The sequence below is a fragment of the Aegilops tauschii genome, chromosome 4 (genome assembly GCF_002575655.3).
Source record: "Aegilops tauschii subsp. strangulata cultivar AL8/78 chromosome 4, Aet v6.0, whole genome shotgun sequence".
Taxonomy (NCBI): Eukaryota; Viridiplantae; Streptophyta; class Magnoliopsida; order Poales; family Poaceae; genus Aegilops; species Aegilops tauschii.
In genome coordinates, this window is record NC_053038.3 from 491,760,655 (window position 1) to 491,778,967 (window position 18,313).

The window sequence follows — 18,313 nt, forward strand, 5'->3', positions numbered from 1 at the left end:
TCGGTACAAGCAGGAAATAGTCGCAGGTGGTGATGCTCAGACGGTGATCCGTCACATTATTGCGCGGCAAGAGAGAAATCCAGATTATTTGTTCAAATACTTTGATAGAGATAGGCATCTGAAGGGATTGTTTTGGTCTGATAGTCAATCTCGGATTGACTACGAGGCTTTCGGTGATGTTGTTTTTGATAGCACGTACAGGACCAATAAGTACAATCTGTCGTTTGTGTTGTTTGTCGGGTTGAATCACCACCGTGGCACTGCTATTTTTGGATGTGGGGTCATTTCTCATGAAACTAACGAGGCGTACGAGTGGATGTTACACACATTTTCTGAAGCCATGTCGCAGAAGCATCTAATATCTGTAATCACTGAAGGGGACCTTGCAATGCAGAGAGCAATTAGGGTGGCGTGGCCTGACTCAAACAACAGGCTATGCGTATGGCACATTCAGCAGAACATTGTACGCCATCTGCATGATGACGAGGTTAAGAAATAATTCAGACCTTTCATATATGATTCATCTTCTTTTGAAGAGCATGAGAGAAAATGGATAGACTTGTTACAAAGGAATGAAGTAACAAGTGAGGAGTCATGGCTACATTAGATGAGGAAGCTGTGGTGTTCTCCTTACCTAGTGGGGCGTTGTTTCTTAGTCAGTGGAGTCAGATCCTAAACTTTGTGCTACATATGCATCTTGATGGTAAGATGACGTTGTTTGATATGCTAGAGCACTATGAGCGTTGCCTTTGAGGACGATGCTTGAACGAGGCGATCTTAGACATCGTGGTCTTGTAGTCCGTTCCATTTACAGAGCGGAAGCTTCAAGTCTTGAGAAACATGATGCCCATGTTTTCACGCCTTGTATGTCTTAGTTGGTCAGATGGAGCATAAATGCCGTCAACAAATGTGTTATCTTGGCCGCCTCCTCTCCGATCTTGTTTTCTTGGAAACTCCCCTTGCGTCTCTCCCCAGGGAGGCGCCAGGGGCACCCCACACGCTGCCAGCAACACCCCTATTACGCCGCACCCCTTGCCGCCGCTGCTGCCAGCTCTCGTCGCGGCGGTGGCGGCTCCCCTCGCCGTCGAAGGTGACTTGGGGTGGTGGAAGATGGAGTCCACCGCTCCCCTCACCGTCGAAGGTGACTTGGGGTGGCGGAAGACGGAGCCCACCGCTGGAGCTGCTAGGGCGGCGAGAGTCGGCGCGGCGCCGATCTGCGACCAGGGGCGACCCTGCATTGGGGTGGTGGCTGAGACCTTCTCCGGTGGCGGATGCAGGGTTGTGGCTGGTAGTATTGGACTAAACCCAGATCTGATCTAGGTGGATCTCCCATGCCGCCTACCCAGTTCTACTTTGCTGCGTGGTAGGGTCGGATCCGGTGGAGGGTCGCCCCTGCGCTGTCACCGCTCATCCCGCTGCTGCCCATGGTCGCTGGTTGGGTTCAGTGCGGCAGATCATGCAGGGTGCCGACCGGCAGCGTGGGGGCTGCGGGTTCGGCCTGGATAAAGGCGGCGGTCCTAGGATTCCTCAAGTGGCAAGACGAAGATCTTCCTGACGCATGTCCTCCTTGATCTGGACGGAGTGTCGGGTTCCGGAAGGCTCCGCCGGCGAACTCCCATGGGCGCGTTATGCCTGGAGATTGCTAGATCAGGTGGGATTCGGTCATGCCCACTGATTTTCCGTTTGGGAGGGAGCGGTGTGATGCTCTGCTATCTATTGCCATCATGGGATATGTTTAGTTCCATGGTGAAGTCAAAGGCAGAGAATGTCATGGAAGCTGAGACCGGAGGACTAGTAATGGTGATTGGAGGCTCTGTGGCGATGAGAAACTTGCTTGGAGTTTCGGGTTTTGTAGCAGCGGTATGTAAGTGGGGGCAACAACACGGGTGATGTTCAAAGTCTTACCTCTCATGGCGAAAATCCAAGGTCTGGCCTTAATTGGTTGTGCCTTGTTTTGAGAGTGGGGACCATCTTCAGGGTGAAAATCCAAGATCTATGATCGGGCGCCGATTTGGCGCTTGAGCACTGTTTCCTTCTTTGAGGCGTCGCTTTTGGAGAACTTGGACTCCAGGTGTTGTTTTGGTGGTGGTTGTACTGATGCTGCTAGGACTTGAACTCTGTAGTGGGGCTTTTATTTTTATTGGCTCTGTGCATCCATAAACCATTAGGGTATTGTGTTGTTGCAGGGGCTGGGTAATTGGTATCTTCGCGATATTAATATATTTCCTTTATCCAAAAAAAACAAATGTGTTATCAGCAAGATACTAGATGCATGGGAGTTGACTACGTACCTTCTAGCTAAGATGGTATAGAAGAAAGAACAAGTTCGAAGTGCATTATGAATTGAAGGGAGGTTCTTTGTATAGGATCAGTTGTTCTTGCCGTAAGCTGGAATGTGTGGGCACACCATGCTCTCACATATTCTACATCTTGGGAATATTTCAAGTAGATTACTGCCCAGGTGTTGTGTTCCCATGAGGTGGACGATGGGTGTGAAGTTTGCTTATCCTCTGACCAGAAAGAGCGAGATGTATGACTGTTCGGAAAGCCTTGTGAGGTACGGTGAGGTGCGGAATTTGAGTCGGGCGACATGTTTTTGGGTATGTCAATCTAATGAGGAGTATCAGCGTCTAAAGATGGTTTTGAGTGCACAAGATGGCAACAAGGAATCAAGTAGTGGTTAGAAGGAATGCATTAGGTTTGATCTAGTGTTGCCACAGACAACGAAACTTGATTTTGGAGATTTGGGAAAGGCTCTTTATCTCGTTCATGTGCAAGGCCGAGGTGCACCGAAGAAAAGGTGATTTTTTTTTTTGAAAATATCATTGTTTTTTAACAAATTTGGAAAATGTATGCCCTAATTCGAAAAATTCAGAACTATGACCCCGCAGGCCTCCCTTAGGCCGAAAAGGAATTGTTCGGTCTAACTTGGGCCGAAGAGATGTCTGCGGTGTACTTTAGGCCGAAGAGTGGCAGAAATGGGCGGAAGAGCACTCTTCGGTTTTCTCCAGGCCAAAGAGTGCTCAGGGGCACAAAACGCAATTAATATGGCCTCAAATGAAAAGGTTATCAACATAAAAAATCTTCGTCTCATCGAAACGGTCGATTTTGATATAAAAATCATATTAATTTGATGTCGTATGCAACCTGTAGAGCCAAAACAAGGCCAGGGACAGAAGTTATAGAGTCACTTCAGACAGACCGAATGGATGTCAGAAAATTTGTCACGGGACACTCAGTGCACCCGGTGAGGAATACAAAAGAGTACAAAAGGTTGGTCACGTTCCCTTGGTGAGATAGAACCAAACCACTCAGAGGCTCCAAATGTGTCCGGAAAATTGCCAAGATTCATGTCCGAGTTAAGTTAGGGTTTTTGATGTTTTGGATGGAATTTTTATTCCTTTTCTTGTACGGGAAGTCCAGACGCCTCATAAATAGGAGAGGTGACGGTTGATTGAACAACACAAAATCTAGACGGTGTCCCTCCTGGCAATGTAAGGTTTCGGTCTACAAAATCACCTGCTGGATTGCTTGCGTACCACGCTTTCGGTCGGGTCTGCTTCGAGGTGAACTTAGTTTTAATCCTTTTTGAAATCCATTTTGTAAATCCATGATCAAATCGTAGTTGAAATCCATGTTGAAATTTAGTAAAAAAAAAATCTTCTATTGTTGAGATGGGGAACAAGATGTCTTGTACCCACTGATAAACATGTTGCATGTGAGTTGCATGTGATTACTGTATATAAGACGAGTTGGACGAACCATTTAGAAATCGGAATAACCTTTTTGATAAGGGTTTCTATAGTAGTGCCCCATCTTGGGTTCCTAGTCTTTGGCTAGGGATGACAGGGTTCGGCATCGTCGAAATGGCTGCTCCGGTACCGGACGGGGCATTGCAATATCTACGTGCTTAATTTTCTATAGTTCTTAACTTTTAATGGAATTTATGTTGAAGAAAATACAATAACTACTACTCCCTCCATCCCATGATATAAGAGCATTTTTGACACTACACTAGTGTAAAAAACGCTTTTATATTATGGGAGTAATTGATAGAGGGAGACATGGATTTTTGAAGGACAATAAGTTAATACATTCAAAGTACTTCAAACTCACATGTTTGAACAATACATGAACTGTAGTACATAAATCATTAGTGAGCCAAAAGCTTGAAAGTACAAGGCCTATAGATGCAACATTTTTTCCTTTTCTTGACAAAATTATAGACGGCAAGCGGCACAGCTGCATTCTCTTACAAACAATAAGTGGACAAGGTGATATTTGTGCAATTGCCGGTAATTTCCTGGAAGAGGGGAAATATGACATCGTTAGTGAAATTTTTTATAGGAATTATGTAGGGTAGGAAATAACATAAGGGAAATAAGTTTTTAGTTTTTAAAGTATCTGCCTAAAAAATTGCTGATGTGAGAAACTTCCCAAAATAAAACAACTACACCCCAAAATCTATGTGTTTATTATATAACCGATTGAACAATAGCAAACGGGAAACTTCATAGGTCATAATTTGTGCCTAAAATACCAGGTAAGAAAACTCACATGTTCCTTTTCATCACCGGATTGCAATTTTATCCAATTCTAGTAATTGAGTCCAGTGTCGCCCTTAAAACTAGATCATCTTTGCTTGAGTTTTTGTAGTATTTATTTGTAGCTTTTGTAGGCTTGCCAGATTGTTCCTTCCTGCGGGTTAAAACAAAATAAGTTAGAGTGTTAATTCATGGGCCAATGATCAGTTTAATAGTAATTAAGATTATGTTTGTCAGTAAAAACATACCTCCACCAAGGTATTTTATTTTCAAATTTATGTCTCTATTTTATGTTGAGGGTAACATACGACCTCCAAACGGTTGGATCACCCCAAGAATCAAAGAATGATCCATGTATTATGACATATATGGTTCTTTGGCTGAAGAACATCTATATGGTCTTAGGCCGCGTCTAGAACTTTGAATGAGTAAATTCATATAGGAAAAATTGCGACCATGTTGTGATGTGCTCATCATGGTTCCTATGAAATCAGGTAAAGAAAAATTTCATAGCATTTTGGAGGAAAATAAACATGAGGGCTTTCTCCTATTTTTTTCCCCTACATATGCCTATAATCTATACGTTTTTCCTTTGTGTCGGAAGTTTTGAACGGCAGTGAAGTATATTCATGACTTCTTACATGACATCTCATTTCTATGGGCTTTTAGAATTTATCTTGGGTAAGTCGGTTTTCTGGGTCATTAAATTAAGATCCAACATCGGGCCTTCTTTCTTCTTCCTCAGCTTTCTTGCCCATCGAATCGTTTCTCCTCCCACAAAATCGACATATACAAATTGCAAATTAAGTCAACTTGCATATAGCTATTGTGGTATTTTTAAGATCAGTGCTTTCTAAATTGGACTTGGCTTTTAATTTTGTTGTCGATTTTCCCACTGACAACAGGTTAACGTGATCCTAACGATAAATTGAGCTACACCTCTTTTCTATATAATAATATAAATATATAACGCACCGGTTTCATCATAAGCGCAATAGCCAATAGCACGCCCGATGCTCTCAAGCTAACAACTGCGCTATTTTTCTTCCTGATGAAAGGCAGTAGTAGCACACACACACACATGTCCAATTAAACATGGCGAAGCTCACCTCATAAGTTCATCTATTCACTTTACGATTAGCTGCAGCTGCAGTTGTAATTAGCCAGCGGCAAGAGCCGATTCTGGTGAATAAACGTAGCTTTCCTGGAAAAAAATCACCTGTTGCTGCCCCCGGTCGCCACCTCTGGCTGAACCTGCTCCGCCACCGGCAGCCGGACAAGGGGGCTCTGACCCATCCTTGCTCCTTCCTTCTCTCTCTCTCTCTCTCTCTCTCTGTGTGTGTGTGTGTGACCCGCTTGTTGTTTGCTGCCTTGGGAGCGCTGCAGGTTGCAGCTGTATTTAAAGAATCGTATTCGAGTACAAAATTGCGGATTAGGTGTATGCGCTTTTTGGTTCATTTTGGTTACTTTTTTTACGCTTTTTTTTCCAGGCATGAAGTGTGCCGCTTCACAACTGTCATTTGTCAAAGCATGGCCATTTGCCTCTTGGTCTTTAGTCTTTACCCCGACGTAGGAGCGGTTTCATACTTCTATTCTGTACGGTCAAGTTGAGCTTGCTGACTGCATTAGTACTATATAAAAATGGTTTTCAGGAAAGCTGCACTTTGTGAACTATCCAAGTTTCAAGGAAAAGGATTTCTCAAGCTTCTAACGGACAATAATACTACAGAAGCGCACCACGTCCGACTGCAGGATGATTCAACTTCAAAAGTACCTTCCATACCTTTTCCCGGAACACTTCCTGTCCCCTTCAGACGCTAAATTCAATGTAGATTATTCAGATTTACACTCATCGCACTGTAATTAACTGTGAGTGATGGAAACATATCCTTTTTCTAGTACACAATCTTCTGACCGTGCAATGAGGATAAGTGACAGAGTCAGCTTACAGCTCGTGGATGACTTAAAATACCATCGCTGATAATATAAGTAGGGGAGTAATCACTGTCATAGTGTCATCCAGAAAACAACAAGATGTTTTCCGCATTTTATAATTTTGAAGTGTTCCAACAAGTTGTCCTGGGCCACTTGCCGGCCTCATTATGGAAGTTCATTCAAAATAAAGAGACTTGTTAAGATCAGTTGATTACACCACTGTTTAAACCTAGCAACTAAAAGGAACATGTTTTTTTAAATCATCCAGATATACTAATCAAGACAGTATTACAAGCAATCCTGAAAAATAAAGAAAGCACATCGAAGTCCCTTAGAGCCGCTCGTCTTCTTCCTCCCGAACGGGCCAATGACGCGCGCATGACGCTCATCATTGGAGCCAGCATCTTGCTGTTGATCACAGACGGGAAGTGATCAAGTCCACGGTTTTACCAAATCAACACCTTGGAGAAGAACCATCACAACCGGGAGAGCCACAAATTCAAGAGTCAAACCTCTATTATTTGTCGAAGACCTCATGCCAGCACCGGAAGACGCACCAACATGATGGAGACGAGGCCAGAGGACCATGCTGCAGAGGGAATCCACCGATGCCGTCGCGTTGGTGTAACTTGCAAATCCTAGCCTCGCCAATTTTTTTTAAATGTTCTTTTTGTGAAATCTCAAAACTATATGCTTGTTTTAGATATTTCATTTATATGACCCGGTAGTTGTTGCCTGCGGTGATGTAGAATACAAAGAAAAGCTCGTTGTGGTGGTGGGGGTGAAGAGGGTGTTGGTGGCCGAAAGGAAGGAGGATAAGTTGACTTGGTTCTACGAGCTCAAGATGATGGAGGAGAGCAGGAAGGCAAAAGTGGTGATCGAGGAGAGGAAGGTGCAAGCGGAAGAAAGAAGACTTCCAATTGAGTAGCAAAGGTTTGCAATGGAGGCCGGGGAAAGAACAAACGAGAGGCACATTCAGGAGCACTGCCTTGCATTGGAGGCCCAGGAACACAAGAACAAGAGATCAATCGAGGAGCGTGCTATCATGTTCATGGACCACAGCAATATGGACGAGAGGGCAAGAAATCACTCTCGTGTAGATCTTGGCTAAGTCGTTTGGTGGTGGTGTCGGCAATGATGGTGGTGGTGATGCTCACAGTGATGGCATGTGTGTGGTTCACTTGTGATTGATGTTGGTTGTTGATCCACCACGTGCTTGGTGGTTTTTTGGAATGAACTTGTTGAATTTGATGCCTTTTGGCTCAAACATGATTATGTTGTAGTTGTTTGTTGGATTGGATGAGGAAGTATATTATGTCCATAGTTGAATTATGATGTGGTGCATTTGAATTGTTCAAGTGTATGTCGAAATGTGGTGCACTTGCTTGAGATGTCTGTCCGAACTTATGGAAGAATTAGCAAAGGGAACTTTTAGGGGGATTAAGTTTCAGGGAAAAGGGCTACAGGATGGGGTGAAGTTTGGGGGATTAAAGGATGGGAGGGCTAGAGATGCTCTAAGTGACAGCAAAATTCCGCCAACTTAGGATGAATGAGCTAGCATAAACAAACATCCAGAGACAAGATGGACAGTGTCGGGAGAATAACAATCTGTACCCCAGGGAAACAATCTTCACTACTTCGCCATACATAATGACAGGAGAGTAACAATAACCATATAATGCTGTGAGAAAATGGTTGTTGAAAGACAACACCAGATCATGTCAGCTGGCATTTCACGCACAAAGGCAATTGGCGATATATAGCATAAACCCCCCCCCCCCCCCCCCCCCCCCCCCCCCATGGGGAAAATAGTACATGTCACTTGTGCGGTACATCTGAGCTCGGCATCCAAAATCCCTATCTAACTCTAAGATTAAGTTGGCAAGAATGGTACAAAACCAAGGCCTCAGGGCCGTACCGTGTAAAGAATATGCTACTTCGACAACATGTACAGTATGTACAAACTCAGTTTTTGGATTGAAGTGGTATATGGATAACTCCCTGACCATTCAAAATGTTATCCGTAGTCATTGCATCACAACCCCGCTATACCGGCGTGGAGGGAAATGATGAAAATATTTGTGCAGCGATCCGTCGCATGTGCAAAGAGTCTTTGCACACATAAATCATTGTCAGTGGAATGAATGTCTTTGGCTTGGCAATGTCAGAGTGTTCTGTTGTAAACATCAAGCATTGTTGCCTTTTCCTGTAAAGGCAGCTGAAATATGATCAGATATGGAACTGGAAAGAATGAGACTGACTGAGCATTTGGCACTAGAACCTGATAATTAAAATCTCCGACAGAAATAACAGGCATTTAACCAAATCAGATTCTAATAGAAAACATTCCAATTATAGATTCAACAATGACGCTACAAAAGCAAGGATGAACCATCTTATAAGGTGGGCAAAGTCATGTACTCCCTCCGTACCAAAATATAAGACGTTTTTACAGTTCAAATTGAGCTGCAAAAACGTCTTGTATTTTGGTACAGAGGTGGTAGAAAAGAATACTAAACCAAAACATGAAACTTGCATTTAGTACATCTCGATCATGAACTTGCGAACCATGCTTGGTCACTCCAACCCCTATTATGACTACTCTGTCAAGAATTTATGTTGGAGAAAACCATGTTTTGATATGAGGTATTGACAGTTTACCCTGGAAAACCATCATCAACAGACGCATAGTGTCCACCAGCAACTATGATGGAATAATGAGGAATAATGTTATTCAAAGTTGTACTGTCAGCAAAGAGCTAAGAAAGCATACCTCATTCTGCACACCACTTTCTGAGGGGAACCAACGCATAAGGATGCCGAGTTGCGTCACCACAGGAATTAATTTGAAAATGAGGGGAGTTGTTACCTGCAGAAAGAAAAATAAAGTGACTAAGTGTGCATGGAACACCTAGGCACATCATATGACCCAGAAAAGAAACTTACCAAGCTAAGAGCAGTTGTTCCCAGTAATAACAGATACATTTTCCCCTACAAAACAAAATTTGGTAAGACCTACGCATCATGCATGCATGGCAAGTATATAAATGTTTAAATGGGATGAGAATAATTCACCCCTATAAGATGATGATGTGAAGCACGGCTCAGAAGCACAAAAGCAAACTCTCCAATCTGAGCTAATGATAGACCAACCTTGGTAAGAGAAGGAAAAAAATAAAAGAGTGAGAACATATTCATTTATTGCACAGATACTCATTGGGAAATACTAAGGGAGAGGTACTCACGATGAAAGCTGTTCTGATGCTGTATCCAAATGATTTTATGACAGCTGTTATGACTATACTCTTAACTATTATAACAAGTATAACAGCTGCAAGTAATATGTCCACGTGATTCCATAAGAACTTGAAATGGATGAGCATGCCAATACTTGCAAGGAAGAGTGCAGCAAATAAGTTACGGATTGCTTCCACCTTCAATTATTAAAACACAACACTTTGTAAGATACTGCAATCATGTATGAGCAAAACTGGTAGGTCCAACCAAAGTGATCGAAATTCTTAACTTGACAACATAAGGCAATAATAAAAAAAATAAAGACCCATTAAAGCCAAATCACGACACAGAAGTACGGAACAGGATGTAGAACAGCACCTGCTCCAAAGTATGGTGAGCAAAATCTGTGGTGGATATCATAACGCCAGCAAGAAATGAGCCCAGTTCAAGACTCAATCCAAGATAATCACTGCACTGGCAAATACAAAGACATAACATCAGTCTTTACAGAATTGATGGACGTAGGGATTTCTATGTAAACAGAGTATCCTATTTCCATAGGCTCGAATGACCCCTTCTCATAATAGGAATGTGCACGGTCTGGTTCGGTATGGAATGAACTTATAATCTGATGATCGAGTCGATTCCATGATTATAAGTTCATAACCCTAGCGCCCATTCCCATTTTGGGCGGAACAGGCCTAGCGCAGTGGTGAAGTCCTCCCCACTTGTGCCAAGAGGTCCTGGGTTCGAACCAGCCTCTCTGCATTGCACTTTGCAGGGGTAAGACTAGGTTCCTATAATCCCTCCCCAGACCCCACCTTGTGTGGGAGCTTCTATGCACTGGGTCTGTCCTTTAGTAAGAGGGATCTTGAACTAAGAAATAGACCTAGCAGCTAAAAGAGGGTATCCTGAGCAATTGCAAGAATGGGGTTCATTGATATTCCTGGTAGGAACGCTGATGATGACAAAAACTAGTGAGAGGGCAACAGGAACAATTATAAGGACAGTTACTCATCATGCCAGCAACAGGATGTGATACAAGCTACCAACACTTCCAAGGCTGTAGACAACTTGACACCAAACATGATAATAGCAGGTATACCAGGTGGAATTTTCATTCCTAGTGGCAAGAGATGTGCTTTAAGAAATGCAAATGCTCCTGCTAGTTTCTCGAGAAAGAAAACTAAGCTTCGGGTAAACATGTACTATGCTAGTGCTCAGGCAAGTATTCGTGATACTAATAACGTTTGTCATGCTGCATCGATAAGAGTCATCCTAGCAGGATGTGATACAAGCAATGAAGCAATGAAGTCAAATAGCCTACCCAGGCTAGCAGCAAGCAGAACGCGACAGCAGCCAACTGATAGAGTTCATTTGTCTGCATATTTAAGAAAAAACAAATTAGCAAGTGAGGTTAAACACTAAAAGAACAATATAAACTATAAAAAGTATTTTTTAATCATATCATGACATCACTGTGTGAAAGAACATATATGGTGTTTAGTAAGCAAAACAGAATTCCATTAAGTAATGTGAGCTACAGACAGCACCGCGGAATCATTTTTTAAATAGTCCACAGAAGTCTAGACGGACATGGACCTGAGGTTTTAGACGATACAGCTACAGTAGTCAGTAGTCACACAGCAGTACCAGAGAGAAACAAAGGAAAAGCATGGAGCTCCAATATTACTATGGTGATAATATAGCATTTTCACTAAAAATGAAGAGCACAATAACCAAGTTGGATGGATAATGTTTCCTAGCACTAAATGAAGAAAAAATTCCTGTCACCAATTTGAAGAAACGATGCACATAACTATCAAAATCAGTGCCAGAACAGAAGAGAAACAACCCAGTTCAACTAACCTGTGATGATAACTGGATCATCAGTTTTAAGAATCGAGGGATGAATGACCAAGTCATCATATATGCAACAGTTATAAATATGGACAGTACAAGTAACCTGCACACAAAAACATTCTGCATTACTCAAGGCCCTGATATAACACTACGATAACATATTTGGATTTTTGCAAACTGGTTATTCTGATAATAATCTTACAGTCTCCCCATTGACATCATTCCTCCAAATATGCCACTTGAACCACCCAGAACTGGAATGAGAGCAAACAGAAGGCCAACTGCACAATCCTGGAGTAAAAGGAACATGCAATCTGAATCTCAACTGAGCACAGTTATGAAACACTAGCACATAAAGCCTGCTTTCATCAAACTGGCTTCCAAGCAATTGACACTTGAATTCCATAAACCATTACTAAAGACTAAATGCAACGTATTTGTTGATTATCAATGATTTGGTTCAAATGAGGATGACATAAATGTCTGTTTATGAGAAAGGTCCAATAGTACCAGTCTCAATAGTCAGTATCTATCTCCTCTCCTTTCTAACTGAAATATTGAAATCACTAACAATTTAGAAACTTGGCGCTTGTAACAGGGGTGTGGGCATGATATTGAAGACCATTGTTACAGAGTGAATACCAAGTTAACAAACATAAACTCACGTAAGGCATGATAGCACAGACCAGTCTGCAAATAAGAAGAGTTACTACCAGTGAAGGTTGGTTAAATTGGTCAGAGTTGAAAATTTGCAATAGATGGTGCATCGGGAACTCCTATCCATGCAACTGAACTAAAATCTCTAGTGATTATGTTATTTCTTCACCAAAATTGCAAAGCAAGATTTTAAGTTTGTACTCCCTCCGTTCCATAATTCTTGTCGTACTTGGCGCTTGTAACAGGAGTAACATTTTTTTACCAATAATAAACAATAAAAGAGTAAATAGATGAAAGAAGTGGATGAAGTACAAACCTGAAGAATAAGGGTGCCAATTGTAACTTGACCATGAAGTGCATTTGTGCTACCCTTTTCCACTAAGAACTTGGAAACCTGCCATGGTTGTAGGCTTGTAGCAGTTAGAAGATACTCCCTCTGTAAACTAATATAAGAGCATTTAGATCACTACTTTAGTGTTCTAAATGCTCTTATATTAGTTTACGGAGGGAGTACATATTATTTAAAGTTTAACAGAGTGAGAATTCGCTATCTGTAAACAGTCATTCATATAATTAAACCAAGCCCGACAACTCAACCACATTTCCCCTGACTCTAGGTGACCAACGAAATTTAAAGTGTGGAAGTCATATATTTAGGATGATAGCCATCTTGAGCGAACATAATTACCACTGCAGTAGATGACATTGACAAGAAAGTGCCAACAAATACTCCCTCGGATAATTTAGCACCGCACAACTGAAAAAATGGCATAACCTCAGATTTAGTTAAGTGTCTTTTCTCTCACAGGACAGTATATTGAATGAAGATAGCTAATACAATACCGCAGCAGTTAGGCCACACAAGAACATGAACAAAGCAATCTGAAGTACACCACCAAGCACAGCAACAGGCCCAACCACTCTCAACTGATGGAAATGAACAACATGTTCAGACACCACATGTTTATGAATATTATATTTGAAGAAAGAGTAACATTAGAACAAAGTAATTAGCCATGACATTCTCAAGTACCTTTGGCAACGAAAATTCAAGGCCAAGTGCAAAAAGAAGAAAAACCACACCAAACTGTGCAAAGGTCTCCACCTGCAGTTGAACACAATTAATGCGAGATGCAATACATCAAATTCAACAGCATACTTAGGAGGTTAAACGTCATTACTATTCTAATGTAATTGCTACATTGGTTAATGCTCCCTTCACAATATTATCTTCCTGAGGGTCACTTAGGGTATGTTCTGGTTGAGTCAAAGCCAACCCCACGAGAAATTTGGCTAACCAATGTTTGGGCTAAGATTTTGGTTGCCCATGCTCTCACCAATGCTGGCAAGAAAAATGAACTAAAGTTGTATAGTGTGGCTTGGCATGCCAAGATATTGGAAACCATCCAAGCAAGAGCCAGAATTTTAATCATGACCAAATAATTGGTATGGTTGTTTTGGTCACCATCCAAACGTATATCCTTACAGCATTTTCAAGCATGAGATAAAAGGATAGAAAAATAAATTTAGACAATTCTCATTTTGACCAACCAAATAATGAATCTTGACTATTGAGTGCACATTCCCAGTGTCCATGCTAACTTTTTCGGTGAGCATGTTTAAGAAACTACATTGCGTCAAAGTACAGATTAAAAAAATAGACCAAAATTCCGAGAGACTTAAACTAAAGATAACGATAGGAGAGCAGTCGTTAGTGATCATATTTTTTTACCTGCACCATTTCATTGATCAAGTTCAAGCCTCCGGGTCCAATAAGAGAACCAGCAAGTAGATAGCCAACGATAACCTGGAAAATAACAACATAAATCATGCTACTGAGGTAATGCAATGTTCGCACTAAAGTATGACAGGTCTACTCACCGGCTGCCCCAAACAAGAGAATATGATACCACCGGCAGTAGCTGAAACAATTATAACTACCAGATCTTTAATTAATCTGCAAAACCAAAATTTATTGTTATGGATTACGTGCAATCAGCAGATTACAGATTCCACATACAGGGTCAAGGTATGAAAGAGAACTGACCTTAAATCTAACTGAAGTGTTGGATACTTTGTTTTACGATTTGACATCACAAAAACATTATCCTGCACAAAGTTATAGTCAGCGATAACAAACTAATCACAGAACTAACTCGATGACAAACAAATAAGCATCCTTGTTAATAAGTGAATTTACACACCTCTTTGTCTATCACAGTTTCCGTGTCATCAGAATTTTCATTCTGAGAACCAAACATGTCACCTATTTGGAAAGGTCTTGAGGAACTGCACAAGAAGCACTGTTTAAGTTATGTCAATCATAGTAGGATGCTACAGATTGAACAATTCTAACAGCTGATCCTGTTCATATTCCAGCCATACTTTGCCTGCTGTGTATCATTCTTCTTGTCGTGTGTAATAACAGCTACGGTCTCCAGAACAGCCTGAACAAACATAGAAGATAAAACTTATCATCTAGCAAACTACTTTGACAGAAAACAAATTAATCAGATATATAAATATATGCGGAGTGCATCATGAGCAGATTTCCCCCAAAAAATGTCAAAGGAACTATTGAGAGCAAATAGACGAGGAACTGGAGATACCCCCCACTAACATCATGGGATAAACAAGCACTGGAGATATGCCACACTAACATCATGGGAGACTGGGTAAAATTCTAACAGAGTTTGTTTTACATGCCATCAAAGATGACTTAGTAGCATTTGTTTTACACCCATATAGAAACTGCTAAAGTACTTAGCAGGGACATGTACGCATAAATGCGCCTGGAGGGTTTTTTCTGTTTCATTTCCAACGGGAAATACCTCACTACCAAACAACCAATATTGCTATGTCATGTCGTTTTGGCGCACTATGAAAAGTACAGGTAATGCCTTTTAGGCAAGCCTCCACCACTCTTGGGGGAAAGACCGAAAGAGAGTTTCGTAACAGGAAACACAGCACACGCGTAAGAGGGTAGTCACACCTACTTGATGATCTGAGATGCTGTTGTTGAAGCTGTTCTTGTCCGGTACTGCAAAATGAGGAGCAAAGCAATTCATCACCATATAACAAACCAAAAAAGTGCAGTGTTAAACCCCGAATTTGCATGGCCCGTGAGAAATTGGCAGTAAGGGACATCAACATCCGACTCAAACATCTACTCTCACCCCCGCAGGATGATATTCGGCAGAAAAAAAAATCCCCTGGGCCAGAGCAGATCTAGAGGAGCGGCCGAGCGGGGCTCGGGGGGGCAGGGGATCGCACGTACCCTCGGAGGCGTCGCTGTCGGAGAACTCCTTGTCGAGCACGCGGCCGAACATGTCGGCGATGCTGTTGTCCCCGGCGGTGGCGTTGTGGGTGCCGTTGGCGACGAGGCTCCCGTAGAACTTCTCCCGCGTCTCCTTGTCCGGCCTCCCCGCGGCGGGCGCGAGCGCGAGCGCCACGGCGATGGCGAGGACCAGGGCGGTGAAGCGCCGGCCGCGCGCGGTCCCCGCGGCGGCGGCGGGCGCCATCCGGATCGGGGGCGAGGCGGGTGAGGAGGGGTGGGGTGGGGCGCGGCGGGGCTGCGGGTGGCGCGTCGGGGTCGGGGATTTTGATTGTGCGGGAAGGAAGGGCGTTGGTTGGCGCGGTGGTGGCGCCGTCGTCGTCGTCGGAGCGGAGCAGAGCAGGAGCACGAGGCGTGACGACGGTGAGGCGGGTTATACTAGGAGGGAAGTTGGTTCACCGGCGCGCGGTCGCTGGCACCTCAGCCTGGCGCGGCCGTGGCGGGGCCCGCGGGCCGGTGGTTCCTTCCAGCAGAAATTCCCGGTTTTGCACGGGCTGCCAGCTCCTTTAGATTAAAAAATGGATTTTTACTCCCTCTCTAAAGAAATATCTAAACGCTCTTATATTTCTTTATGCAGGGAGTACAAAAACTTTGGAGGATATATATGATTACTTATGGATGTTTTTCCAAATTCCTTACAATGTATTGCAGGAAATTGTCCTTCAAAAAACTTTCAATCTATTCATATACTGTCAGGATAGTATAAAGAACACAAAAAACAACAATATTTACATCCAGGTTCGTAGACCACCTACGAGCATACCAGCACTCGAGGGAACCAAATGCACGCCGACATCATCGTCCCTCCCTAATTGGAGCCGAACAAAACTTGTTATAGTAAACAGTCAAAATGTTAGCGTGCTAAGATCGACTCCAACACCTCCTGTATCTCTAAAAAAACTACCTTTTACGTGAAGTTGGGGCAAAAAAAGGCCTCCAACAGCTCCCGTAAACCCAAAAATATTTTATGAGATCCCGTAAAAACACCTCCTCCATCCTCCATGTTTATGCGAAGATGGTCTTCCTGTTTAATTTTGGCGGGCGGATAACCGCCTGAAACTTCACGAGCAGAACGCCAGACCACCCCGCGCCACTGTCAGAACACCGCCGAAACGCCGTCGCCGTGAGGCCGCCACCGTGAGGTCACCACCGCCACCGCCGCCACCACCACCATGAGGCCATCGCCATCACCGTGTGGCCACCCCCGTCGCCGATGCCACGGCTCTGCATGCCCTGCCCGCAAGGTCGGCCGCCTCCGCCGCCACCAGCACGCGTCGCCGATTCCGTGTGCCTCCGTCGCCGCCGCCGCCGCTCGCCGTCATGCCTCTGACATTGACTTGTAGTCCCTAGGCTTTTAGCTAGACTTTTTTAATTAAAAATAGAAAAATAAAGATTTAATGGGATGATGTTTAAAGGAACTGAGAAAAATGACAATTAGAAAACTTCAAAGTGGTTTTATGGGAAGTTTCTAGGGGAGCTATTGGAGTTGCTCTAAGACCCCAGAGCATCGGTGAACCATAACAACAACCGCCGCCGATGAAGAAAGTCATAGATCGGACGGATCCAACCTATTAACGAACGAATATCAGGTCCAAACGGATACACCGAATACAAACATCGACCACATCTCGTGATATCCGCCAGAGTCACGACTTCACACGCCCTCCGACAACGCTCGAAGCACTGTCGGGACACGGGCTGGGCGGGGAGCACTTTATTTCACTTCCATAGAGTCGTCGTTCTCTCGTTTTCCTGGTAGCACACAACCCTAACCAAACCTAAAAAAAGATCTAGAAAACGAAGCCCTCCAGTCGACAAGGGTCGGGATCCATTGCGTCTTCATGACCCTAAAGGCCAAAAGAGACGAGGCAGACCAGCGGCGGTGCCGGAGGCAAGGAGTCCTATCGACTGTTCACTTGTCCTCATGTTAGGCACCTAACCTGTTTAGCAAGTTGAGGATATTTTCCATCCAATAGAACCTCTTGTTATAATTCCTTTATTTTGTCATACAGTATAAAACACCCGTTCATGTATTTTTCTTATATACTTTTGAATCATTTATGACTAAAAAGGGGTATGCCACTCTAATCCTACGATTTTTTTTCCATTTCTATGTCTTAGAAAACTTGTGCATTAAGAGTCCATTAAAATCCTGCTTAAGATCAAACATCTTTAAACTTGAAATGATGATTTTAGTTGTTGTGCTTTTGAGAGGGATTTTTTATTTTCTGCGACGAATTTTTTTCCAACCAAAAACAAGGGCTGCAGGCTACGAAGCCATCTGTTCTCCTTTTCATTCCGTTTTTATCGCTAAAATATATTGGTCCGCCCCAACTTTATTATCCTTTTTAAGCTCGATCATCATCAATTCTGTCTCGATGTTGCTGAGTTTTTCTATTCGGCAACACACGACACAGGAAGAGTCTGCCCGTACGGAGAGATGTCATGCGATGGTGCGCTGTGAGTGAATGAATATACTAAACGGTTGAAAGTGTCAGACATGAAGAGATCAACGCAGCTTGGCCACATGACGTGAACGAGATAGCTTCACATGCTACGGCACAAAAGAAAACTGACCATGTGGCGCGTCTTTGCGCACCTAATAACTACTCACTCTGTCCCATAATATAAGACGTATATATTGAGTGCGGCGTTTCAGCTTCCGAGCTCATCTGCACCCCCTTGACGAAAAAATCAAAACAAATACTAATAAAATTCAAAAATTACAATTTTTTTGTGTGGT

The 18,313-nt window shown here is 43.1% G+C and overlaps 1 protein-coding gene and 1 long non-coding RNA gene across 3 annotated transcripts; both read right to left on the reverse strand.

Moving 5' to 3' along the window:
• Positions 1 to 4,158: 4,158 nt before the first annotated feature.
• On the reverse strand, positions 4,159 to 5,910 carry LOC120963120 (uncharacterized). Its single transcript, XR_005755100.3, has 3 exons — positions 5,764 to 5,910; positions 4,558 to 4,698; positions 4,159 to 4,303 (listed from the first exon to the last, which is right to left on the reverse strand). It is a non-coding gene; the product is annotated as an uncharacterized lncRNA (long non-coding RNA).
• Positions 5,911 to 8,163: 2,253 nt separating this feature from the next.
• On the reverse strand, positions 8,164 to 16,028 carry LOC109762892 (K(+) efflux antiporter 5). 2 transcript variants are annotated; one of them, XM_020321781.4, is made up of 20 exons: positions 15,514 to 16,028; positions 15,233 to 15,276; positions 14,622 to 14,683; positions 14,441 to 14,525; positions 14,284 to 14,345; positions 14,118 to 14,193; positions 13,969 to 14,043; positions 13,270 to 13,341; positions 13,080 to 13,163; positions 12,925 to 12,993; positions 12,553 to 12,630; positions 11,782 to 11,870; positions 11,586 to 11,682; positions 11,044 to 11,097; positions 10,095 to 10,190; positions 9,725 to 9,913; positions 9,555 to 9,632; positions 9,426 to 9,470; positions 9,253 to 9,348; positions 8,164 to 8,685 (listed from the first exon to the last, which is right to left on the reverse strand). In XM_020321781.4, the coding sequence occupies exons 1-20, from the start codon at positions 15,755 to 15,757 to the stop codon at positions 8,644 to 8,646; spliced, it is 1,737 nt and encodes a 578-aa protein (XP_020177370.3). In that variant the 5' UTR covers positions 15,758 to 16,028; the 3' UTR covers positions 8,164 to 8,643. The 2 variants fall into 2 exon arrangements, with proteins under 2 accessions (XP_020177370.3, XP_020177369.3); XM_020321780.4 differs by having other exon boundaries at positions 8,164 to 8,697; positions 15,514 to 16,004.
• Positions 16,029 to 18,313: the final 2,285 nt, after the last annotated feature.